At 50.4% G+C, this 27,238-nt stretch overlaps 2 protein-coding genes across 7 annotated transcripts in view; one reads left to right on the top strand and one right to left on the bottom strand.

The window, feature by feature from the left end:
* The window catches only part of CD3E (CD3 epsilon subunit of T-cell receptor complex), a 200,916-nt gene that overhangs the window by 17,387 nt on the left and 156,291 nt on the right, over window positions 1-27,238 (bottom strand). The gene's annotated exons all lie outside the window — the stretch shown is intronic.
* Window positions 1,476-27,238, top strand: part of MPZL2 (myelin protein zero like 2) — a 53,887-nt gene continuing 28,124 nt past the window's right edge. The window contains exons 1-2 of the mRNA XM_075328761.1: window positions 1,476-1,597; window positions 23,525-23,679. Coding sequence (XP_075184876.1) covers window positions 1,543-1,597; window positions 23,525-23,679 — 210 coding nt within the window. The 5' untranslated portion in view covers window positions 1,476-1,542. The remainder of the gene's footprint in view (window positions 1,598-23,524; window positions 23,680-27,238) is intronic.

Consider the following 27,238-nt stretch of genomic DNA (forward strand, 5'->3'; position numbering starts at 1 on the left):
CTACGGGCTACAAAGACACTTTATAATTTGTGCACGTAGGCAGGCTCCGGCAGTACTACAGGGGACAGATACCCAAAAGGGCTCCCCCAAGAGGGCAGCGGTACCCAGAGACTTAATTCACCTTGTTGTCAGCGTCTTCTTTGCGGCTGCACCACCACCAAAGTTGCCTGAGTGAGTACATGGTCACCCCCTGCTTCCAGCTGGCCCTGCAGACCCCCGCTCCACCACCTCACAGAGTCCCGGGGTCTCCCCTACCCGTGGAGGGAACGTCATCTGGCTGCCTCACTCCATCTCCCCGGGTACTCCCATCGGCAGCAGCGGTACTCCCTGATCGCGAACCACGGGTGGCGTCACAAACTCCTATCCTCTATAAAATAGTCCCCTTTTACATTTGAGAGGCTGCAAGCCCCCGGCTTCGGAGACCCTCGAGCCACAGCAACCCAAGCAGTTCGACCACTGCAGGGGCGGTACATATGCACAGGGGAGGGAGCGGAGGTCGGGGAACGGAACGAGATCAGGAAAACAGGGAAGACAGACCGGGCAGGAAGGACAGAGGTCAGGAAGAACAGGAATGCACAGAAGAGTGAGTGGAGGTGAGGACACGGAACGGGACCAGGATCAGGTGGGCTGGGAGGTCAGATCAGACAGGAAGGACAGAGGTCAGGGAGAATGGTACTGGGTAGCGGGCTAGAGCAGAGTACACTCACAGGAACCAGTTGCACGCTGCAGGGCAGGAACTATTACTGACGGTGTCCCGGAGATAACAACATCAAGATATAGTGGCATGACCTCCGGAACGATGCATGACCGAACAGGCCCCTCCACTCAGACCTAACCTTGGAGACAACATACATGGCTCTGCAGAGTCAGAGCCATGCTCAAATCATGGCAGCCAGCTATTCCATTGCTACTTTCTTTTTCATTTTTTGTGACTAGTTCAACCACCCCTGTGCCTCATCAACCCAACCAATGCGCGACTGTTTATCCATATACTATAAGTATCAGGAGAATTTTCAAAATTAATTCAGTAAAACAAGCCTGACCGGAATACAAGAGCGCTGGGTCATACACGTGAACTATAGCCGTAGGCTTTTCTCGTGGAGACCACCTTCCGGCAAACTTCCCTCGAAGATGAAGGGCATAACAATCGTGTAGCATTTGATTTTGAGGCGCTCCATCTGGAAACCATGGCATATCAAGGACTGTTTTGTAAACTTTCCAAGAATTTACGGACAGTTGGCAACACCACCTTCATTAGGAAGAGCTGGATTTTATTTTATCCATGGATGACAAATAATCAGCCACCCCATACGTATTCGGTGACCCTGCCGAGAACTATGTGGCCATGTTCCTATGACAAACTATTTCCCAGGTTGCATTCAGTCCTTTTGGAGTCGGTCACGCCTGCATTTGTCTGTGACAGATACATGTAAGTACTAACTCCACCCAACGTAACAGGAGCTGAGACTACAGGTGAGAGCTCCACTCCCCTGAACCTGTCCAGACATTCCTCCGGAGGGACAGGCTTCCAAACTCACAACCATGCCTGCTCTCAGCTCCTTTGGTGTAGCCGTCCGGATAGCCCTGGTGGCCGCAGGTAAGTCCATACAACTTATCTATCCTGCAAGTTGTGATCCGGGGAACGAAGGGATCCAAGAACATTCTAGCGAGGTCTTCGGTCTAAATAATTGATTTGGGCTTATTAACACTGTCATTCCCTTGGCTCAGCCCTCTGCGCTGTGACTCGTTGGGGGGAGTAGTTGCACTCTGACCACTGGGTGTAGCGATCAGGTTGAAGCCTGGCCGTGGACGGAGCAGCCTCTCGTGGTGTTTTTGCTTTCTGACGTCTGCCCGCTGATATGTCTCATCTTGCCCGCTGTGTGTACACATCTGCTACATCAGTTACACAACACGGTGGCTCTAGATTATATTCTGTGTTTAAGGATTGCACAAACAGAAGTTTCCCATGACAGCGTTAGGCCTCGTTCAGACATCCGTGTGGCACGTACGTGTTGTATCAGGTTTTTTTCACGGATACCACACATACCCATTATAAGCTATTGTGTTATTCTCATGGCCATGTTTTCTGACGTACTGTATGTCTGTGCAAAACACATGGAGACTTGTCCACTTTTTTCCGGCAGCACGGATGACAAGGGCCAAAACAAGTCTATGGATCCGTGAAAAACACGTAGAGCACACTGACGGTATCCGTGTGATGTACGAGAGGCTTTGTAATTTATTTCTTTATCCATCCGTGAAAAATACTAATGACTGAGGGTAAAAACGGACACAGTGATGGCAATAGTGGACACACGGACAACAGAGTGATGGCAAAAACAGCACACGGACAAAAGAGTGATGGCAAAAACAGCACACGGACAACAGAGTGATGGCAAAAACAGCACACGGACAACAGAGTGATGGCAAATACGGACACAGGGATGACACAGTGATGGCAAAAACAGCACACGGACAACAGAGTGATGGCAAATACGGCACACGGACAACAGAGTGATGGCAAATACGGCACACGGACAACAGAGTGATGGCAAATACGGCACACGGACAACAGAGTGATGGCAAATACGGCACACGGACAACAGAGTGATGGCAAATACGGCACACGGACAACAGAGTGATGGCAAATACGGCACACGGACAACAGAGTGACGGCAAATACGGCACACGGACAACAGAGTGACGGCAAATACGGCACACGGACAACAGAGTGATGGCAAATACGGCACACGGACAACAGAGTGATGGCAAATACGGCACACGGACAACAGAGTGATGGCAAATACGGACACAGGGATGACACAGTGATGGCAAACACAGCACACGGACAACAGAGTGATGGCAAAAATGGCACAGGGATGACACACTGATGGCAAAAAACGGACACAGGGACGACCCACTTATGGTAAAAACGGACACACAGACAACACACTGATAGTAAAAACGGACACAGGGATGACACTAATGGCAAAAACGGCACACGGACAACAGAGTGATGGCAAAAACGGCACATGGACGACACACGGATGGCAAAAACGGACACAGGGATGACACGGATGGCAAAAACGGACGACACACGGATGGCAAAAACGGACGACACACTGATGGCAAAAACGGCACATGGACGACACTGATGGCAAAAACGGCACATGGACGACACACTGATGGTAAAAACAGATACAGGGATGACACACAGATGGCAAAAACGGACACAGATGACATACTGACGGCAAATACGGACGACACACTGATGGTAAAAACGGACACAGGGATGACACACTGATGGCAAACACGGCACACGGATGACACACTAATGGTAAAAACGGCACACGGATGACACACTGATGGCAAAAAAAAGCACACCGATGACACACTGATGGTAAAAACGGACACAGGGATGATACACTGACGGCAAAAACGGACACAGATAACACACTTATGGCAAAAACGGACACAGGGATGACACTGATGGCAAAAACGGACACAGGGACGACCCACTTATGGTAAAAACGGACACACAGACAACACACTGATAGTAAAAACGGACACAGGGATGACACTAATGGCAAAAACGGCACACGGACAACAGAGTGATGGCAAAAACGGCACATGGACGACACACGGATGGCAAAAACGGACACAGGGATGACACGGATGGCAAAAACGGACGACACACGGATGGCAAAAACGGACGACACACTGATGGCAAAAACGGCACATGGACGACACTGATGGCAAAAACGGCACATGGACGACACACTGATGGTAAAAACAGATACAGGGATGACACACAGATGGCAAAAACGGACACAGATGACATACTGACGGCAAATACGGACGACACACTGATGGTAAAAACGGACACAGGGATGACACACTGATGGCAAACACGGCACACGGATGACACACTAATGGTAAAAATGGCACACGGATGACACACTGATGGCAAAAAAAAGCACACCGATGACACACTGATGGTAAAAACGGACACAGGGATGATACACTGACGGCAAAAACGGACACAGATAACACACTTATGGCAAAAACGGACACAGGGATGACACTGATGGCAAAAACGGACACAGATGACACACTGTTACAAAACTGTGATGACACCAGTACCCTTTTTTACGTACATGTTAAAGCAGATGTGTGAATGAGGCTTTAGGGCAACATCCGAACAACTGTGTTAATTCATCAGCAAGTCATGTGCACACAAATTGTGGGTGCAAATCTGTGTGCTCCCCTGTATCACAGATGGGCACAAAGCCATGTACCCTCAATTCAGTCATCCGCAAGAGCACGCTGCGATTATTTTTCCTTACTGACATGGTGACACAAGTGGAAAATCACTCATGTGGATTCGTGCAGTGACTTACATTGCTCACTGTACGAGCGACTCTGTTTATGTCCCATCTGAACGCAGCCTTAGGGTATGTGCGCACGTTGCTTTTTACCTGCTTTTTACCTGCTTTTTTGCTGCTTTTTCTTCTGCGCTGTTTAATGCCAAAATGGATGTGTTCTTCTATTCAAGCAAAGTCTATGGGAATTTGGGTTTCTTGTTCACACTATGTTGTTCAAAATGCTGCCTTTTTGTGGCAGAACTTTGGTCAAAAACTCAGCTTTTCAAAGAAGCAACATGTCAATTGTTTTTGCCATTTGGGTTTTGCACTGCAAAGCTGAGTTTTTGACCAAAGTTCTGCCACAAAAAGGCAGCATTTTGAACAACATAGTGTGAACAAGAAACCCAAATTCCCATAGACTTTGCTTGAATAGAAGAACACATCCATTTTGGCATTAAACAGCGCAGAAGAAAAAGCAGCAAAAAAGCAGGTAAAAAGCAGGTAAAAAGCAACGTGCGCACATACCCTTAGCCTGATTCACATGTTTGGTTTTCATGGAAAGAATATGTACCCAGTACAGTCTACGATAATGTGATTACAAATAAAAAAAGGGAGCCATGTTAATGCAAATCAGCAAGTCTGCAAAAAAAAAAAAAAATCACATAGGGCATGGATCCTATCCATGTGCGTCTGAGTGATGTCTGTTGCCCACATGCTGGTTCTGATCTGTCGTTCATGGGTACAGCTGTTCACATGTGTTTTTTTGTTTGTTTTTTTTGTGTACTGAACTCTGACCTGCTGAAATCTCGCAATGGGTCAGCAATGAGGGGCGCGGGATATTGGTTAATATGTGACTCATGTTGGTTGACCTGTTAATTAGATACTACAGATATGAAGCCTCAAACTTGTCCAGCCGTACCTATTCTCCTAGACTTTTCTGGGGGAAGGAAATGCATGCATTTGGGTGCATGTTTGTGACCTCAAAGAGGGACCAAAAACGCGATAAAAGATGCAGGGTGTGGATGAGACCCCACCCTACTCCTTAAAGAATGTATGTCTGGAACACTAATGGTGTGAACAAGGTGCAAAACTCAAAAACATAACTATACAATAGGATAAAGAGTTTGTCGCGGGCGGAGGAGGGGACGCTGCGCTCACCCACTGCTCGGGTCCGGCTGCTGCTGCTCGGTGGTGGCTCGAGCGGTGGGCCGGATCCCGGGGACTCGAGTGGCGTTCCTCGCCCGTGAGTGAAAGGGAGTGGTTTGGTTTAGGGATATTGTCAGTGACGCCACCCACGGTTGTGGTGAGGTTAGTGACACCACCGCTGCTCTGGACGGGGATCCCGGGAGCGATGACAGGGAGCAGCTTAGATGTTGGTTCTCCCCTCCATGGGTAGGGGGTTGGCTGTCTCGGGGCCTGGTGAGGGAGGTAGGGATGAATGGCAGGCGGGTTACGGGGCCTGGTGAGGTGCAGGGTCGCGGGGGCAGCACTGTGCCGCATGGCACGGTGGTACTCACTCAGCCAGTAATTCACACAGAGTCTCTGGTCAAACAAACGGCTGGATGGGCGGGTCCCACAGGCGGCTGCGGTTGTTCTCCTCCCGGCAGGTTGATGGTGACTGCCTTTCCCTGCACCTGTGTAGTGTGTACGGTTCCAATGGGTTCCCACCGGTAACCTGCTCCCCAGCTTGGATGCTCCCCTTTTGCCCGCAGGCTCTGGCCCTGGGAACTGTAGCTTGGCGGTGACTGTGTTTCCCTCTACGGTGTGAGCTGTTGCCTTCAATCGGGTCTTGGCTGCTGGGAAACCCCGGAGGTTCCCTTCGCTAACGGATTTGACCAATTTGCTGCGACTCCAAGCCTGGTCAGGGTCCGTAGGCCCTGCCGAATGGTGCTGGCTTCTCTTTGCTCTCCGATCCGGTACCGCCGGGCCAACGCCCGTCCACGGTCCATACGGTTTGCTCCAATTAGCCTCTCCTGCAGACGGTCACCACCGTCTGCCAACCTTGCTGTTTGTGCCCGGGCCACACACCCGGACACGGTCAGTGTGCTCCTCTACCACTTCTCTCCTAAACTCTATCTGCTTACTCTTCCCGCCTCCAGGACTGTGAACTCCTCGGTGGGCAGGACCAACCGCCTGGCCCACCCCCTGGTGTGGACATCAGCCCCTGGAGGAAGGCAAAAAGGATTTTGTGTTTGGCTTCGGTGTGCCTAACCGGGTGTAGGGTGTGTTGGTGTTGTTCTGTGATGACCTGGCTTGTCCAGGGCGCCACAAGTTGCACACCAGTCACAATGTATGGGGAAAGAATGAAAGCAGAACTGCTGCGGGAATACTAGTATTAAAAATACCATGAATTTTCTGAAAAATTGAAAAAACATTGAAAATGGTCTATGCAGAACTGCTATGAATAATAGGAATACAAGAGATATTCAGCCATTCTATTGATCAATGCAAAAGAGCCCCAAAACCAATGCCAAGGTAATCTCTATTTTTTGGGGTTCCTAACTTATGTGTAACCTCACCTGCAGTTAAAAAAAAACTTGTATGGGAAGCAAAGGACCAAGCTATAAAACACATGGCTGTGGGTGGGTCAGGGTTCTCAGACAAAAAGTGCATACTAATTAAAGAATGTACGTCTGGAACTCCAATGGTGTGAACAAGGTGCAAGACTCAAAAAACATAACACTATACAATAGTATAAAGTTACAAAAAGTTTTTTCAATTTTTTAGATAGTTCATTGTATATTTAATTTGAAAAATTGAAAAAAACTTTTTGTAACTTTATACTATTGTATAGTGTTATGTTTTTGAGTTTTGCACCTTGTTCACACCATTGGAGTTTCAGATGTACATTCTTTAGTTAGTATGCACTTTGTGTCTGAGAACCCTGCCCCACCCACAGCCATGTGTTTCATTTCACATATATAGTTTGGTCCTTTGCTTCCCATACAAGTTTTTTTAACTACAGGTGAGGTTACACATAAGTTAGGAACCCCAAAAAATAGAGATTACCTTGGTGTGGTTTGGGGCTCTTTTGCATTGATCAATACAATCGCTAAACATCTCTTATATTCCTATTATTCATAGCAGTTATTCATAGACCATTTTCAAGTTTTTTCAAATTTTTCAGATAGTTCATGGTATTTTTCAGTCTAGTATTCCCATAGCAGTTCTGCTTTTCATTATTTCCCCATACATGACTAGTGTGCAACTAAATTCTACTCCTGTCCTGTGGATATCAGAGAATGCGGCTGTGTTCAAAGCTTTTTGACAAAGATTTTTGTGTCTAAAAAAAAGATGTAAAAACTGCTAAAAAAAAGTCACCGATTTTGACTCAGTTTTGTAAAAACGTCTTTTTTTTCTAATTTTAAGCAATTTTTTTGCATTTTTTTAGTATTTTTTTCAAGCCTTTAATTATAATATGGGATGTAGCAATATAGTTTGTTTTGGGCATATCTTGCAAAACTTGCAAAAATATACAATGGAAAAAAAAACAAATGCAATTTCAGCTCAGAAAACGCATTAAAGTATTGACATAATGATTTTTTTTTAACACAAATGTGTGATGTGTGCTATAGACACTTTTTCTCATCCAAATGAATGGGAAGCTTTTTGTCCGCAGATTTGAAATGCTCCTTAATGTGGATTTCGGTGGAATACATGGCAAAAAATGCATAAAAAAACTCTGTGAGCATACCCTAAAGGAAAGACTGATATCTCCTCGGTTTTGTATTCCTAAATTGAATGCAAAAATTAAATGTATGAATCCAGACTAAAGATTACAAGATAATCTGCATCCCATGCATTTGTGACGCCCTGGGCAAGCCAGGGGTCACAGGTAATGACACCACCACACCCTACACCCCGGATAGGTACACCAAAGCTACACCAGAAATCCTTGTTGCCTTCCTCCAGGGGCTGATGTCCACACCAGGGGGTGGAGCCAGGCGGTTGGCTCCACCCACTGAGGAGTTCACAGCCCTGGAGGCGGGAAAACCAGGCAGATTAGGCTGCTTTCACACTACGTCTTTTTAACATGCGTCCTGAACGTTTTTTTGCTGCAAAAGCGGATCCTGCTTTTACAGCAAAAAATGCATGCAAACGCATGTGTTACTTTGCAGGATCCTGTCACTGGATGTTTAGGGGCGGGCATTGGAGTCATGTGATCGGGAGTGATGGGAACTAAACGTGCCAGACTGGGAGCCGGCATCTGACAGCTGCGAGGCTCGTAACCAAGGTAAACATCGGGTATACTTGCTTGGATACCCGATATTTACTTTGGTTACAAGCGTCTGCAGCTGCTAGGGCTCCCTGCACACGTAACCAACGTAAACATCGGGTAACTAAGATAAGTGGTTACCCGATATTTACCTTGGTTACGAGTGTCCGCAGCTCTCAGGTGGGAGAGAGAGGGAGGAGAGGGAGGGGGAGAGACAGAGGGAGGGGGAGAGAGACAGACTGATCACGAGGCTGGTTTCTGGGCATGCTCAGTAGAGCATGCAGGATCCTGTCTATCAGCATGCCAGCGTTCACATGCGTTTTCATGCTGTTTAGTCAGGATCCAGCAATTTGCAGAAGTTGGACGCAGCTCAAAAACGCTTCAAGTAGCGTTTTTGAAAGATGTTAAAAAACTGCAAGTCGCTGGATCCTCACTATAACGCACGCAAACGCAGGTGAACGCATGTTAACGCGAGTCCATTGCAAATGCATTGCAATGAAAACGCATTTGCACTGGATCCGTTTCTGCGTTAAAAAAACGTAGTGTGAAAGCAGCCTTAGCTAGAGTTTGGAGGAGGAAGTGAGAGGAGTTGAGTGGTAGAAGAGTTAAGGTGGAAGAGAAAGTGACAGTTGAAAAGTTGAAAGCCTGAAATTGGTCCGGGTGTGTGTCCCGGACTGAGACAGCAAGGTTAGCAGACGGTGGTGACCGTCTGCAGGAGAGGCTGATCGGAGGTTGCCGAAAGGACCGTGGACGGGTGGTGGCCCCGCGGTACCGGACCGGTATACGAAGAGAAGCCAGCACCATTGGCAGGGGCCTTTCGGATCCCGGCAAGGCTAGGAGTCACCTTGAATTTGCCGAATCCGTCAGTGAAGGGGACCTCCGGGTCTCCCAACAACTAAGTCCCGATTGAAGGCAACAGTCCAACCGTAGGAGAGAGACACCGCCACCGCCAAGGCACCAGTTTCTCAGGGCCAGCGCCTGCGGGCAAAGAGGGGCTCCTCCGGCTCATATCCAAGTCGGGGAGCGGGTTACCGGTGGGAACCCATCGCTACCAACATTACACTAGGTGCAGGGACAGAGACCGTCATCGCCAACTACCGGGGAAAAGCAACAGCAGCCGTCCGTGGGAACAGTCTTTCCAGCCGTGTGTTTTACCGAGAACTGTGTCATCGTCTCAGGCTGAGTGAGTACCACCGTGCCGCAAGGCACAGCGCTGCCCCCGCAACCCTGCACCTCACCAGGCCCCGCACCTGGCCTGCCATCCCTCATCCTTCACCCCATCACTGGGCCCCGGGACAACCAACCCCCTACCCACGGAGGGGAGAACTAACAACTCTGCTGCTCCCTGTCACCGCTCCCGGGATCCCCATACAGAGCAGCGGTGGTGTCCACACAATCACCACAACCGTGGGTGGCGTCACGGACAATAATTCCCCAAAACCAATCCCCTTTTCACTCACAGGCGAGGAGCGCCGCTCGAGTCCCCGGGATCCGGCCCATCGCTTGAGCCACCGAGCAGCGGAGGCCGCAGCAGCAGCGGCAGCCGGACCCGAGCAGTGGGAGAGCGCAGCGTCCCCTCCTCCGCCCGCGACAACTTGGCGTCACGAACAGGATCTTACTGCTCTGCCGCATATTCTAGGTAATGCTATATCCATATTTTGGTTGGTCCAGATAGTGTTTTGATGTCCCCCATTGTGGAATTTTTTTCCCCATATGTTTCTACCATGCTGTGCTAGTATGGTGGCGGTCGCCGGCCGGTTGCATGTGTGGGGTGTCGGTGCTATAGTCTCTGTTACTCGGCGGTATTATCGGTTCTACTACTCCGCGGTGTTATTAGTCCTATTTACACTGACACCTGAACGTGCTGTGGTTTGGTGATTGCCACTGCTGCCGCAGGGGGAACACACGTTGGCCACCGTGAGTTTATATGTATGTGCTTTGAATTATTGCTCTCACGATGTTGTGTTAGTGAGGCCTGTGTGTGTCCTCTCGCTGCAGCACTGTCTATTAACACGTCTATGTGCACATGTATACACTATTGTGTGGTTTCCTCTAGTTCCCATGCTGTGTGATACACACATTGACCTCCATGTGGGATTAATCCATTGACCTCCATATGGGATTAATGTGTGTATGTGCAGACGCATGCTTACAATTATTCTGTGAGGTATCCTCATACTGCTGCTCTTGTTGCTGTCATTTCCATATATATTGACTTTGGTGTGAAATTAATTCCTTATATATATAGATCATTGCTTGGTCTCACACTGGTCATATATGGGGTCTGTATGCTGTGGTTTTTACAGCAGAGCTAGCATGGAATATATATGTGTCTGTGGATGAATACTTATGTGTTTCTCTGTGAAGCCCCGCAAACGCTGTGTCGGTGCATTACCTTCAGGGACTCCACGTAGCTGTCAGTCTGGATCTTGTCACTGGTAGGAAATCTTCTGTTGATCGTGACGCCACTCTCAGTATTGCGGTCAGTGGGGACCGCCACTGCAGGTTGAGGGACGCCTGGGGCTGATGGTGAGTGCAGTTAGTTGGAATAGCCTCCTGAGAGTGAGGCAAGCCCCAGGGCCTGTGTAGGAAGTGTAGAACTACAAGGCGCAGAATGACTCCACACAAGCAGGATGTCTTTCAGGGTTTTTACTCACAGTTGATGGCAGGGTGAGTGACCCGGGCGTAGCTGGGATGAACCAAGTGGGAACCAGGTATCCTTCAGGCTGACTTCTGATGGTGACTACCAACTCGCCTTCCTTAGCCCTTGGTGGTTTGGGGTAACCCCGACTTTTAGTCCCTATGGGGGTCACCCAGGGAAGTTGCTGAAGCCTCACTCCCCTTCGTTTGCCGTGTGCTTGTTGCCTGGGCCAGATCACTCCAGCTGCTTGCCTCCTGTGACCTGTGGGCCCTAACTGTGGCTACGTGGCTGCGGCTTTTGGTTGTTGTGGTGTGGGCTTTGAGGGCCCCACACCGGCAGGTTTAGCAGGGAAAGGTGGATCTATCCCCACTCCGGGATCTGCCGCCCGTTTGGGCCTGGTTCTCCCTAGCAGTCTCCTTACTTCCCACTCCGTGCTCTCTCTCTAGCTGAGATGGGTTTCGGGTAGCACTCCTAGTTGACCGTTCTCCCCCGTCGGTAGCCACTGCGCGGACGCTGTCAGACTACAGCAGCCCACGGGATCTGCTCCTCACTCGAGCTCCCTGGACTCTGCACTGGACCGGCTCACTGCTCCTCCTCTCCTGTTCTTGCCTACGCCACCTAGCAACCAGACTCTCTTACCACACCCCTTGAGAGGAGATGGAGGCTTTTGGCCCCCTCCACTATTCCAGTGGAGGTGAAGGCTTTTCCCCCTCCTGGGATCCCCAGGGGTCCTCTCAAAGGTACATGTGTGAGACCTGATCACTATGCGCCTGTGTAGTCACACCTCGGTCAGCCTTCTGGATTACCTGTATTGTACTGTCCCCAGCATGGGTGCAGTACTCAGTGGTGCCTGACCAGGTCAGGGGCGCCACATCTCCATGAGATGTGTAAGCACATAGATGTGTACTAGTATGGTGTATTTCACATGACATGGACTATACAATGACTAAGGAGTCTTTTCCACATTGAGAGATTATATATCATCCTTTCTTGCTTCAATTTATATATATATATATATATATATATATATATATATATATATATATATATATATATATATATATATATATATATATATATATATATATATATATATATATATATATATATATATATATATATATATATATATATATATATATATATATTTCTTCATTATATATTGTATTTATCTATCAGGAATTGTTTTGATATATCATTTTGATGTGGTCTTTTCTCCTAATCATGGGACCCTTACCCTTTCTGGATGCGACCCTATATCATGAATTTGGGATATAATTGGCACATTATTATCTATACCTATACTGGTTGCGGTGATGTATACCGTTCTTTCCTCCCTTCACTTGTCCACATGTTCTATGAATATTAATAAAATAAATGTTGAACCGTTGATCGCCTCTTTTCTCTTCTTTTGGTTGTTCCTTTAGCGATTTGGTTCATATATTATAGTCCCTTCTGCGCTATATATGATAAATATGTATGTACATGTGCATTGCTATATTTGAATTAACGATATGCAGATGTTTATGCCAATTTCTACTCTCGCTCTGCCGTTGGGTAGAGGTACGCCTTGTTACCGCCGGATGTGTCCGGCCGGAAAATTTCAGGAGCCGCCATCTTTGGCGCGAAGAGTTCCCGCTCGAGCGTCTCCTCGAGTAGTGGAGGCGCGAAGGCCAAAACCCCGCCCCGATAGAGGAGGGGCCGAAAAGAGGCTAAGGGGGACGAAATGGCGACTGGTCGCATGTAGCCGCGGCTATAAAAGCGGGGACGCCAGGACTCTGCAGCCATCTTGTTCCTGGGAGAAGCCGCCAGCAACATGTGGATGCCGTCCCGAAGCACCGTAGCCCCCGCGCCTGGAACCACGGCGTGGGTGGAGATCCGGACCGCGCAGCTCTACCAGAGGCTGCAGGTCAAAATGCAGCTCCTCATGGAGGAGTGGGAGACCAACATGGCAGAGGTTATAGCGGCCGTGCGGAGACGCGAGGAGGAAGCTGAGGAAGGGAGGGTGAGTGACCCACGCCCCGATGCCCTAGAAGGGCCGGTCATCACGGCTGCGGGACCCGATCTAAACCCTCTCACCCTGCTACCTCCCTCGCCACCCGTCCCGGAAGCCGTGACCCCGCCACTAGGCCCGCTACCACCGCAACCGGTAGCGATACCCAGCATGTCCGCCCAGGCGGACCGACCTGTAGCCGGAGCCCGTAGCCAACCGGAGGTGCTGCCGTGGAAAGCCCCGAAGTCAGAACTGGAGGCGTCCTCCGACAAACCCCCCAAGCCGGAGCCGACAGTCCGCTCCGTGCCGAAGGCCCAGCAGAGGAAAGCCCCTGTGCCCATCCCCCACACCTCGGCTGAGGTTGCGCCGGGTTGCCGCTGCAAGGTGGCGTCCAAGGCCAAGTCACCGCGGGACCTGCCGCCCAGATCAACAGTAGTGGGCAGTGTCCGAGAGGTCTCGCGGGACCTGACCCGTGCGCCGGAGCTCGCAGCAGCGCCGTACTGGGACAGGGAGCCGGTACCGCTGGGCCTGGAAATCGAGGAGAGAGAAAGAAGGAAGGCGGAGATGGTGGCCCGTACGATACGGGAGAAAGAGAGCCTGAGACAGGCAACTTTTCGTGTCCGGGGCCCACTGTATGAGGGGCAGGTGAGGCGGTTTGATGTCCGCCGGGGCTATGGATTCATTTATGAACCGGGCCTGGAGGCCGAAGTGTTTATAGCCCGGCGGGATGTGAATGCTCACCTGCCAGAAGAGCACCCAGGCCGCAACTTGATACCAGGAGACCTTGTACAGTATACCCGGCACTGCGGGGAGAGGGGGTGGTTTGCGCTGGATGCAAAGTTGAGGGGCAGCCAGGAAGCCCGTGTGAGCACCGCACCCCCTCCCTCTGGTGATGCCGAGGACTCTGAGTGATGGCAGCGGAGCACCGTTGCACCGTCTCCGTTGGGACCACCAGAATGTGTGTGTGTGTGTGTGTTTTAAAGTTCTGAAAGTTATGAGAAAGATGAAAATGATCACCGAAGTCTCATCTGATTGTCTGCAACCGTGATTTGAAACCGGCCGTTGCCGGCACCGTTGTCCCCGAGGGGACTGATTGAAAAGTTGCGTAAGGGACTCCTTACGGACAAGCCCGTGAACTTGCAGGGCAACCACAAACGTTAGTGGCATGTAAATATGTTTTGTTGCAGCTTACAGTTACCGCCTCCGGAGAGGCAGGTTGGAGGGAGGGCCCGCAGTGGAGCAGGCTGGGGCCCAGCCACCACAGGAACCGGTGGCTACACTCTGGAGGGGAAGGACAGATCCCGCTCGGGTGACTTGGTTCAGGACTGGGGTCAAGGGGTGCTGCCTGTTTCTTAGGGGCAGCATCAGGGCCAGGTTACTTGGGTGGGAGAGAGCGGCAGCCGCAACCGTTACCGTAACGTTTAAGAAAAGTGCCTCCCGTTGTGGGATGATGTTCTTCTATTTGTATTATGCTTTATCTTTTTCAGAAAAATAAAACCGGTGTTGGACGGGCAGCCCGCGGACGGTCTGCATTTTGCTAAGGGGGAATGTGACGCCCTGGGCAAGCCAGGGGTCACAGGTAATGACACCACCACACCCTACACCCCAGATAGGTACACCAAAGCTACACCAGAAATCCTTGTTGCCTTCCTCCAGGGGCTGATGTCCACGCCAGGGGGTGGGCCAGGCGGTTGGCTCCACCCACCGAGGAGTTCACAGCCCTGGAGGCGGGAAAACCAGGCAGATTAGTTAGAGTTTGGAGGAGGAAGTGAGAGGAGTTGAGTGGTAGAGGAGTTAAGGTGGAAGAGAAAGTGACAGTTGAAAGCCTGAAGTTGGTCCGGGTGTGTGCCCCGGACTGAGACAGCAAGGTTAGCAGACGGTGGTGACCGTCTGCAGGAGAGGCTGATCGGAGGTTGCCGAAAGGACCGTGGACGGGTGGTGGCCCGGCGGTACCGGACCGGTATACAAAGAGAAGCCAGCACCATTGGCAGGGGCCTTTCGGATCCTGGCAAGGCTAGGAGTCGCCGTGAATTCGCCAAATCCGTCAGTGAAGGGGACCTCCGGGTCTCCCAACAACTAAGTCCCGATTGAAGGCAACAGTCCAACCGTAGGAGAGAGACACCGCCACCGCCAAGGCACTAGTTTCTCAGGGCCAGCGCCTGCGGGCAAAGAGGGGCTCCTCCGGCTCATATCCAAGTCGGGGAGCGGGTTACCGGTGGGAACCCATCGCTACCAACATTACACTAGGTGCAGGGACAGAGACAGTCATCGCCAACTACCGGGGAAAAGCAACAGCAGCCGTCCGTGGGAACAGTCTTTCTAGCCGTGTGTTTTACCGAGAACTGTGTCATCGTCTCAGGCTGAGTGAGTACTGCCCCCGCGACCCTGCACCTCACCAGGCCCCGCACCTGGCCTGCCATCCCTCATCCTTCACCCCATCACTGGGCCCCGGGACAACCAACCCCCTACCCACGGAGGGGAGAACTAACAACTCTGCTGCTCCCTGTCACCGCTCCCGGGATTCCCATACAGAGCAGCGGTGGTGTCCACACAATCACCACAACCGTGGGTGGCGTCACGGACAATAAATCCCCAAAACCAATCCCCTTTTCACTCACGGGCGAGGAGCGCCGCTCGAGTCCCCGGGATCCGGCCCATCGCTCGAGCCACCGAGCAGCAGAGGCCGCATCAGCAGCGGCAGCCGGACCCGAGCAGTGGGAGAGCGCAGCGTCCCCTCCTCCGCCCGCGACACATTCAATACAGATTTCCTATTGGAAATCAGAGTGTTAAACTCCTTGAATGACAATAGAGGCCACTTTACAAGCTTCGATCTCGCTAGCGAGCGTACCCGCCCCCGTCGGTTGTGCGTCACGGGCAAATCGCTGCCCGTGGCGCACAACATCGCTAGGAAGAGTCCCACATACTTATGTGGCGCCCTGGACTAGCCAGGTCGTCACAGGTACTGCAACACACACCCCCACCCTGAGACAGGCACATCAGCCAGACACAAAATCCTTGTTGCCTCCCTCCAGGGGCTGATGTCCACACCAGGTGGGATAGAGCCAGGCGGTTGGCCCCGCCCACCGAGGAGTTCACAGTCCTGGAGGCGGGAAAAGGAAGTCAGATCAGTTAGGGAAGTGCAAGAGAGAGGAGTGAAGGAGTAAACTGACAGTATCTGTGTGTGTGGCCCGGACACTAAGAGCAAGGTTGGCAGACGGTGGTGGCCGTCTGCAGGAGAGGCGAATCAACGCAGGACCGGGTACGGGCGGTGGCCCGCTGATACCGAACCGGGGAGCGAAGTGAAGCCAGCACACACAGGCAGGGCCTGCGGACCCCGACCAGGCTTGGAGTCGCCATTAGAGGTCAAATCCGTCAGTGACCGGAACCCCAGGGGTTTCCTAACAGCCAAGACTCGATTGAAGGCAACCGTCTGACCAACAAAAGGAAATACAGCTACCGCCACAGCTAGAGTTCCAAGGGCCAGAGCCTGCGGGCAAAAGGGCTCCTCCGGCACATATACACGCTGGGGAGCGGGTTACCGGTGGGAATCCATCGGGACCGAACATACACAAAAGGTGCAGGGAAAGGCAGCCACCACCAGCCGTCCGGGAAAAGTCACAGCAGCCGGCTGCGGGACCCGTCCATTCAGCCGTTTGGTTTACCAGAGACTTTGTGTACATTTGTGGCGGAGTGAGTACAACTGTGCCATCCGGCACCGCGCTGCGCAGTCCAGGCGACCCTGCACCTTGCCAACCCTGCCTCCCCGTCACCTCACCGGGCCCCGGAACCACCAACCCCTACCCACGGAGGGGGGAAACAACATCCCAGCTGCTCCCTACCATCGCTCCCGGGATCCCCGTCACCAGCAGCGGTGGTGCCCAACCTCACCACAACCCGTGGGTGGCGTCACGGACCAAATCCCCAAACCAAACTACCCCCTTTCACTCACGGGCGAGGAGCGCCACTCGAGTCCCGGATCCGGCCCACCGCTCGAGCCACCGAGCAGCCATCGCAGCAGCGCCAGACCCGAGCGTTAGCGAGAGCAGCGCAGCGGCGTCCTCCCCGCTCGCGACACTTACCTGCCTAGCGACGTCGCTGTGACCGGCGAACCGCCTCCTTTCTAAGGCAGTGGTTTGTTCGGCGTCTTAGTGACGTCACTAAGCGGCCGCCCAATAAAAGCGGAGGGGTGGAGAAGAGCAGAATGTAACATCCCGCCCACCTGCTTCCTTCCTCATTGCGGGCGGCCGCAGGTAAGGAGATGATCGTCGCTCCTGTGGTGTCACACGTAGCGATGTGTGCTGCCGCAGGAACGATGAACAACCTGCGTCCTGCAGCAGCAACAATAATCGGGAATAGAACGACACGTCAACGATCAACGATAACGTAAGTAATTTTGATCGTTAACGGTTTCACATGCAACGACGTCGCTAAGGAGGCCGGATGTGCGTCGCTAATTCCGTCACCCCAATGATATCTCGTTAGCGATGTCGTTGCGTGTAAAGTGGCCTTAGGGCTGATTCTTGTGCAGATTTAGTGCACACACAGAGTCGCGTCTGCAGGATATTTGTGGCACAATGGTAGTTCTTAAGATCCGGTTTAGAGTATAGGGTGCTTTACACGCTGCGACATCGATAACTATATATCGTCGGGGTCACATCATTAGTGACGCACATCCGGCCTCGTTAGCGACATCGCTGCGTGTGACACCAAGGAGCAACGATCAACGAGCGCAAAAACGGCAAAAATCGTTGATCGTTGACACTTCGCTCCTTTTCCAAATATCGTTGGTGGTGCACGCCGCTGGTTGGTCATCGTTCCTGTGGCAGCACACATTGCTATGTGTGACACCGCAGGAACCAATAACATCTCCTTACCTGCGTCCACCGGCAATGAGGAAGGAAGGAGGTGGGCGGAATATTCCGCCCACTCATCTCCGCCCCTCCTCTGCTATTGGGCGGCTGCTTAGTAACGCCGCAGTGACGGCGCTATGACGCCGAATGCACCTCCCTCTTGAAGGAGGGATTATTCGGCGGAGACAGCGATGTCGCTGAAAAGGTATGTGCGTGTGACGCTACCGTAGCGATAATGTTCGCTACGGCAGCGGTCACCAAGTGTCGCACAAACGCCGGGGGCGGGGGCTATCGCTAGCGATGTCGCAGCGTGTAAAGCACCCTTATCTCCCCCAACAAAAGCTTGGTATCACTCACTCCACCATCAATGAAGGGCACGTACTATAGAGTGGTTTCAGATGACATATTTGCAATCCAGGTTATGGCACAGACGGGTGAATGGAGGAAGCCGGTTCAGTTGCATATATGCCAAGCACCGTGGCTCTTTCATTGGTTCTTTTCTTAAAATGACAGTTAAAAAAAAGGCATCTTAATACAGCACCAGCTTGGTCGGCACACTCATCCGTGAATTCTTAGGGTGCTAGGTTGGATGGCTGCTGCATGTGCTGCTTTCCTAAATGACGGACCCCTGACCAAACATCCGAAACAAAGATCCCTGACCAACTATAACAGTTCCCAGAACAGAACAGACCTCAGTCTAGAAGTTTGGATGAGCAAACCTGAACTGTAAAGTTTGGGGTTCATACTGGACACCAAGTGTCAGGGGCTCAAATCCGAACTTCTCACAGAAGTCCATGTCCGAGTTCGGGTGCCGTTCGGATGCTAAATAAAGTTTGTTGTAATATTCAATAGGAGAGGAAATTGGGTATAAGCCGCGCTAACACCACTGAATCTGATATTAATGTAACTCCTTTATTGTTTGTACAGGTCGACGCGTTTCAGAGACATCAGTCTTCTTCATCAGGACATCAAAGGAACAGTATCTGTTCCTTTGAGTCCTGATGAAGGAGACAGATGTCTCTGAAACGTGTCGACCTGTACAAACAATAAAGGAATTACATTAATATCGGATTCCGTGAGGTTAGCGCGGCATATACCTGATTTCCTCCTCTGATACCAGTACTGCACGTGTTTAAAGGGGTTGTGACTGTCATAACCTAAATAGGTGAGTGCGCCTTATTTTTGTCTATCATTTTCCCTACCAGGTAAGACCCTATTACGCTTCTCTGTTCCACAGTAATATTACCTAAATAAAGTTTGATATATAAAATATATATAAAATATATTACGAAAATGGCATGGGATCCCCTCTATTTTTGATAACGAACCAAGGTAAATCAGACAGCTGAGGAGTAGGACTGCAACCATCAGCTGTTTACTTTATCTTGTCTGGTTATCAAAAATAGGTGGGACCCCACTTTTTTTTTTTTTTTTAAATATAATTATTCCGAATCCACATGTATTTGCAGGACAATTGTCCTGCTCTAACCCCCATTTTGCAGCCCCCTTGCCTTTACTAAGACCATTTTACAGCATCAAAGCATGGGTCCCCATTGACTTATATGGGGTATGGGGTCCAGTCGAAGTATCAAATTGGACTTTTAACTAAAGTTTGGGCAAAACCGAACCTCCACGGGTTTGCTCATCCCTATCACTAAGGGCAGCACGGTGGCTCAGTGGTTAGCACTGCAGTCTTGCAGTGCTGGGGTCCTGGATTCTCAAATCCCACCAAGGACAAAATCTGCAAGGAGTTTGTATGTTCTCCCCTTGTTTGTGTGGGATTCCTCCAGGTTCTCCGTTTTCCTCCCACACTCCAAAGACTGATAGGGAATGTAGATTGTGAGCCCCAATGGGGACAGTGTTGCCATTATATGTAAAGCGCTGTGGAATCAATAGCGCTATGTAAATGAATAAATATTATAATTATACTATGATCTAGAAGCCAAAATACAGATGGCAGAAAAAAAAATCCTAATCTAATATGAACCCCCAATTAAATACCGATCCATGATCAACTATTAGGTTTCCCCAAATCACACTTGAAAACAGACTCCTTAAACTAAGAGATACCCCAGTTCAGAACCCAAAATACAGTCCTCAAACTAGTCCCCTAAACTAAACAGACCCCAGAATAGACTACCTAAACTAATTAAAGCCTAGTCCAGAAACCCTAAATTAAACCAGACCACCCATATGAATACAGAACCTAGACCTCCTAAATATAAACCCTCTAAACTACCGAAGACCCCAGTCCAGCACCTCAAAATACAGACCTCAGACTAGGCCCCTAAATGAGTACAGACCTCAGACTAGGCCCCTAAATGAGTACAGACCTCAGACTAGGCCCCTAAATGAGAACAGACCTCGGACTAGGCCCCTAAATGAGTACAGACCTCAGACTAGGCCCCTAAATGAGTACAGACCTCAGACTAGGCCCCTAAATTAGTACAGATCGTAGACCTGAAACCTCCTAAACACAGAGCCCAGATCCCCTTAAATGAATATGAATGTTGTGGGCAGGGGACAGACCACGGCAGGGGGGCTGCTCGAGACGCTCGGATCCGGGGTCGTGGCGGTGGCTCGAGGGGAAGCCGGACCCGGGCCTGAGCACCCGTCCTTCGCCCGCAAGTGAAAAGGGGGGATTATTAGATGGGGAAGGTTTTGTCAGTGACGCCACCCGTGGTGTGCGGTGATTGTGGGTGACACTGCTGCTGGGGATTATGCCCGGGACTGATTAAGTGGGGCAGGTGGATGTTATCCCCTCCACGGGTAGGGGAGGTGTTGTCCCGAATACAGTTGGGATGGTGCTGCGGAGCGCAATTTACAGGTTGGACCGGGTGGTATTGGTGTACTCGCAGTTCCTCAATAACGTCACACAGAGTATAGATGGTAAACCAAATTGCCAGTGACCGGTGACCTCCGGCGGGTGTGTTCAGGTCCCACACCCTGGTACAGAAAACAGGGGTCCCTTCTGCACTTAATGTTTGTGTCCTTGTTGGTGACTACAGTCATGGACAAAAGTTTTGAGAATGCTACAAATATTAATTTTTACAAAGTCTACTGCTTAAGTTTTTCTAATGGCAATTTGCATATACTCCAGAATGTCATAAAGAGTGATCAGCTTAACAGCAATTACTTGCACAGTCAATATTGGCTAAGAAAATGAACTTTAACCCCCAAAACAGATTTCAACATCATTGCATTCCTGCCTTAAAAGGAGCAGCTAACATTGTTTTAGTGATTGTTCCATTAACACAGGTGTGGGTGTTGATGAGGACAGGGCTGGCGATCAATCAGTCATGATTAAGTAAGAATGACACCACTGGACACTTTAAAAGGAGGCTGGTGCTTGGTATCATTGTTTCTCTTCAGTTAACTATGGTTATCTCTAAAGAAACACGTGCAGCCATCATTGCTCTGCACAAAAATGGCCTAACAGGGAAGAGTATCGCAGCTACAAAGATTTCACCTCAGTCAACAATCTATCGCATCATCAAGAACTTCAAGGAGAGAGCTTCCATTGTTGCCAAAAAGGCTCCAGGGCGCCCAAGAAGGACCAGCAAACGCCAGGACCGTATCTTAGAACTGTTTCAGCTGCGGGATCGGACTACCAGCAGTGCCGAGCTAGCTCAGCAATGGCAGCAGGCTGGTGTGAGTGCTTCTGCACGCACTGTGAGGCGGACACTGCTTGAGCAAGGCCTGGTTTCAAGGAGGACAGCAAAGAAGCCACTTCTCTCCAGAAAATACATCAGGGACCGACTGATATTCTGCAAAAGGTACAGGGAGTGGACTGCTGAGGACTGGGGTAAAGTCATTTTCTCAGATGAATCCCCTTTTCAATTGTTTGGGACATCTGGAAAACAGCTTATTAGGAGAAGAAGAGGTGAGCGCTACCACCAGTCTTGTCTCATGCCAACTGTTAAGCATCCTGAAACCATTCATGTGTGGGGTTGCTTCTCAGCCAAGGGAATCGGCTCACTCACAGTCTTGCCTAAAGACACAGCCATGAATAAAGAATGGTACCAGAATGTCCTCCAAGAGCAACTTCTCCCAACTGTCCAAGAGCAGTTTGGCGCCCAACAATGCCTTTTCCAGCATGATGCAGCACCTTGCCATAAAGCAAAGGTGATCACTAAATGGCTCATGGAACAAAACAGAGATTTTGGGTCCATGGCCTGGAAACTCCCCAGATCTTAATCCAATTGAGAACTTGTGGGCAATCATCTAGAGACGGGTGGACAAACAAAAACCAACAAATTCTGGCAAAATGCAAGCATTGCTTATGCAAGAATGGACAGCTATCGTCAGGATTTGGTCCAGAAGTTGATTGAGAGCATGCCCGGGAGAATTGCAGAGGTCCTGAAGAAGAAGGGTCAACACTGCAAATATTGACTTGCTGCATTAACTCATTCTAACTGTCAATATAACCTTTTGGTACTCATAATATGATTGCAATTATATTTCTGTATGTGATGGAGACATCAGACAAACACAATTAAAAACCAGAGGGCAACAGATCATGTGAAAATATAATTTTGGTGTCATTCTCAAAACTTTTGTCCATGACTGTACTCCGCATGAAACGGAGAAGTCCACTCTCTGTGATACTGTGTGTTGGGAGCTGTGGCCCGCGAGAACTGACCCGTGGGATCTTAGCAGGCAATTGCGGAGCCCTATCCCCCTCGTTGGGCTTCCGTCTCGCTTTGTCTGGGCCTCCTGTGGGACAAGACCTTAAATCTTGCCCCCGGCTGGTCAACTAGTAAGGTTCTTGAAGCGGTCCTTGCTCTAGGGTATAGGTACCCAGTCGTGCACGGCCGGATTCCCGCCATCGGTATTGGCGGGCTACAACCCTGCCCCGGTCCACTTAAGGTCTCCCGCGACCGGATCTCCGTTGCCTGTGGCCCTGTCTGCCACCTAGTCAGTAGTCCAGTAGCTCCAACCCCTGACTACCCTGTCACTTCACACTCCTCTCTCTTCCTCCTCCTTAGCTTGAGTGTCTTGTTCCCTCCCAGAACACCTCAGAACCCCTAGGTCGGCGTCACCATCCACTTGGCCCCACCCACTGGTGTGTCCCTATTGTCATGGGAGGTGATTAGGCTTTGCTGGCTGGTGTTATGTACCTGGATGTGGGGTTGTGATGGAGGGCCAAGGAGGAGGGAATCCTGCACCTGGAAGAGGGGTGCAGTCATCTGTGACACCCTGATTTTGTCAGGGCGTCACATGAACCTCAGACCAGAACCCCTAAAGGAAGAAGCCAAACCAGACCTCTAAGTAATAAAGACCCAAGACCTCCAAAGTATATAGACTCCTTATATCTGTGCCAGGGTCTTAAAATGTCTGAACAGTCGCGCCTAATGCTAATGTGGGGTCAGGCAGGGACGCATATTTTTGCCTGGGTTTGGAGGGTCAGGTGTTGTTTGGTCTTGTAATTCACATGTATAATTTCTCCTTTCCCTTCAGTCTCATCCATGGAAGTATATACTTCAAAGGAGCTCCAGGTTCGGAATGGAACAGATCCCCGGCTGAAGTGTACGTTCAGCTCTTATGTAGCGCTGGGTGACGACGTGTCTGTGTCCTGGACGTTTCGCCCTCTTTCAGGGGGCAGCGATGAGTCTGTAAGTAGGCAATGATCGGAGCTGGATAAGTGCAATTATTCTTAGTGTTCATCCTAATGATCCCACTAATGGAGGAGGTGAGACGTGAACCAGTCAGACTTGTAGAGTAATTCCAGGATACTATTTGGTTTTCCTTTTTCCTCTGCGTGTGAGTACATGTGTCACACAGCGATGGTGCAATACTTAGTCACTCTGCAACAGCAGCCGCCAATTACTCACAAATCATATACAAGAGATGAAAAAATAGAGCAAAAGTCTACTACTGCCATATTATCTTGCATCTAATATATCAAAAACTACTGAATCATATGGTGGCATCTAAGGTGGTTACATACCTAGGACACCGCAAATATATTCCCTACCAAGAAATTGCAGAAAAAATATTACAATATCTGCGGCGGTACTGCAGATTGCAGACTGTCTCTCTAGTAAATGGAGTGCAAACCCCTTCCGGCCACAGCCAAAGTTTAGTTTTTGCGTTTTCGTCTTTTCCTCCCATTTTTCAGGGAGAGTCATAACTTTTTATCTTTCCATCCACAAAGCCATACAAAGGCTTGACTTGTTTTCCCATTTGCAGGGGAGCCGAGATAGTTGCCGGTCAAACAATGGTTTGGCCAACAGTCACCTGATGTGTATGGCCGGAAATAGCTGATTTTAGCAGTGAATGATGAATTCAGGAGGAAAGGTGGGGAGAAGTGGCTCATAAGTGTTTAAAGGAGCAATTTGTCTGATAAGATAGTTTACATACCGTGTTTCCCCCGAAAATAAGACACTCATATTATTTCTGCCCTGAAACAATGCGCTAGGGCTTGTTTTTGAGGTAGGGCTTATTTTTGGGGAAGCACGGATTGGGGGTAAGTTTACCCCCCAAAAAAGCAGCCCCCACCCCCCAGGAGAATCATACTTACCAGACCCCGGACATTTGCATCGTTCCCAGGTCCTACTGTGCTCCACAGCGGGTGCTCCTGTGCCGCCCCCGCGTCAGCAGCCAGGCTGCTCGGATCCGGATCCGCGGTGGCTCGAGGGGCGTCTGTATCTGGGGGTCGTGCGGCCACTCGAATTTAGGGGATATTTACAGGGGATGGTGTATTTACAGTTCGTGACGCCACCCGTGGTGTGTGGTAAGGTGGAGTACCACCGCTGCAGCTGGGGAGTACCCGGTGACGATGGAATGGGCAGCCAGGTGTTTAACCCCTCCATGGGTAGGGGGGGGGGAATGCCCCGGGACTCGGTGATGGTGACAGGGATGTGCCGTTGGGGAGGTAAGGGTGACTTGCGTACTCAGTCCAATAACGCTGACACAGACAACTTAGTAAACCAAAGTTCTGGACACCGCAGCCGCTGAGGGGAGCACGTTTGGGTTCCGTTTCTGCTGGTGTTGCCTGATGATCTGTGACCTTGGCACCTTGTTCTCTTCTTAGTTGGCCCCTACAGCTTGAAACTAGCCGGGTCCCGCTCCCCAGTGTGGCTAACTGAGGGAGCTTGCTCTAAGGGTTCACGCTTGGGATTTCCTGGACCGTTTTAGTGGAGAGTCCTAGCCCCCTCATTGCGCTAGTTCCCCGATTTTCGAGCGGGTGGAGAGCGGATCTTGAAGGCTCCATTCTTGTCGGGTGAATTGTCAGGTTGCCTGAAGCTACTCCCTGACGTAGGGTCCATGCACCCCGTTGTGCCCTGGTCCCAGCCCGGTGATGGTAATGGTACAAGGACGCCGGCTGTCCTCCACGACAATACTGTGCCCTTTTTCACGATCCCCTATGACCAGAGGTCCAGCTCCTACCAGGCCCAGACAAATGTCTGCTACCTAGCACTTCCAAGGAGCCCCGCTCCTGACCTCCTCTCTCCTTCACGTCCAACACTACACTGACCCACTCCTGACACTCCTGACCTCCCCTTAACCAACCCTATTCCACTCAGGCTGTCCACTGGTGTGTCTGGTGGGTGTGGTGCAGAGTGTTCCTAGGATTTTGATTAGCTGGTTTTGGCAACACCATTGGTTAGGGACCCATAACCAAGGAGGAGGTGGATATTGCACAGAAGGGCAGATTGCACAATAGCCTGTGACGACCTGATAGGCCAGGGCGTCACACTCCCAGCAGGTCTTTGTGTGCTCCACAGCAGTCCTCCCCTGCTTCCGGCCGGTACACACACACACACACACACACACACACACACCAGATCGCAGTGACATCACACACACAAACATCCAGTGATAGTGTACTGCTTCCAGCTGGCAGGGGGACCTCGGACACTGTAGAACGTGAAGACCTGCGGTGGAACGCATCGAGAACTGCCGTTCCATCACAAGTCCTGTCGCTCAACTGCGTCCCGAGTCTCCGAAGCAGTAGAGTATCACCGGATGGGTGTGTGCTTTCTACCGCAGGTCCTTGATGCGTTCCACCGCAGGTCCTTAATGCGTTCCACCGCAGGTCCTTGATGCGTTCCACCGCAGGTCCTTGATGTGTTCCACCGCAGGTCCTTGATGCATTCCACTGCAGGTCCTCGCTTTCTACAGTGTCCCTTTTGGGGTCTAGTGAGTACGATTGCATGGTCTGTCTTCTCATTTGGGGGTATCCTCTTTCTTTAATGAAGTGTCCTGCAGTATCTTTAACTTTTTTAGCTGCATGGACACTTCATTATTGAACCCCACCGAGGGCTTATTTTCAGGGAAACATGGTAGTTTCTTATATTTTCTTGTTCTATTGATTTATATAAAGTTTGTTGAACTAACAGTGACCATTGAAGCATATGTCATGGTCACACTAAGACAAAACAAATCACTGATCTCGGGGAGACCAGCTAGAGAAAACACTGCCGGCAGCCAACGAGGGCACTCAATACAGTGAAATCCTAGGTGTAGGTGCATTGCCCCCTGGGAAATATGCAAATCAAAAAAAGTCTGTGGAGCCTCTGTTAGGAGTCTTGACACAGAAACCAGCCAGATATCCCTCCGGGAAGGACATAGCCAAGGAGTGGCTCTTTTTAAGAGACCACCATAACCACCATATTAAGTGGCCCTTTAAGTCAATATCCAACTTTTTGACAAGTTTAAAGATATGACAAGGGAAATACCAAGGCCAGGTATCCATCCACAGACAGCTGTTTCGGGGTATTGCCCCTCATCAGTGCATCAGTGTGGAGTAGGATTCTGGCCAGGTGGGAGCAATGCCTAGTAGACCAACAGGACAAAACAATCACTGATCTCGGGGAGACCAGCCAGAGAAAACACTGCCGGCAGCCAGCGAGGGCGCTCAATACAGTGAAATCCTAGGTGCATTGCCCCCTGGGAAATATGCCAATCAAAAAAGTCTGTGGAGCCTCTGTTAGGAGTCTCAACACAGAAACTAGCCAGATATCCCTCCGGGATATCTTTAAACTTGTCAAAAAGTTGGATATTGACTTAAAGGGCCACTTAATATGGTGGTTATGGTGGTCTCCTAAAAAGAGCCACTCCATGGCTAGGTCCTTCCCGGAGGGATATCTGGCTGGTTTCTGTGTCGAGACTCCTAACAGAGGCTCCACGGACTTTTTTGATGGTCACACTAAGGACATAATAATATCC

The sequence above is a fragment of the Anomaloglossus baeobatrachus genome, chromosome 11 (genome assembly GCF_048569485.1).
Source record: "Anomaloglossus baeobatrachus isolate aAnoBae1 chromosome 11, aAnoBae1.hap1, whole genome shotgun sequence".
NCBI lineage: Eukaryota > Metazoa > Chordata > Amphibia > Anura > Aromobatidae > Anomaloglossus > Anomaloglossus baeobatrachus.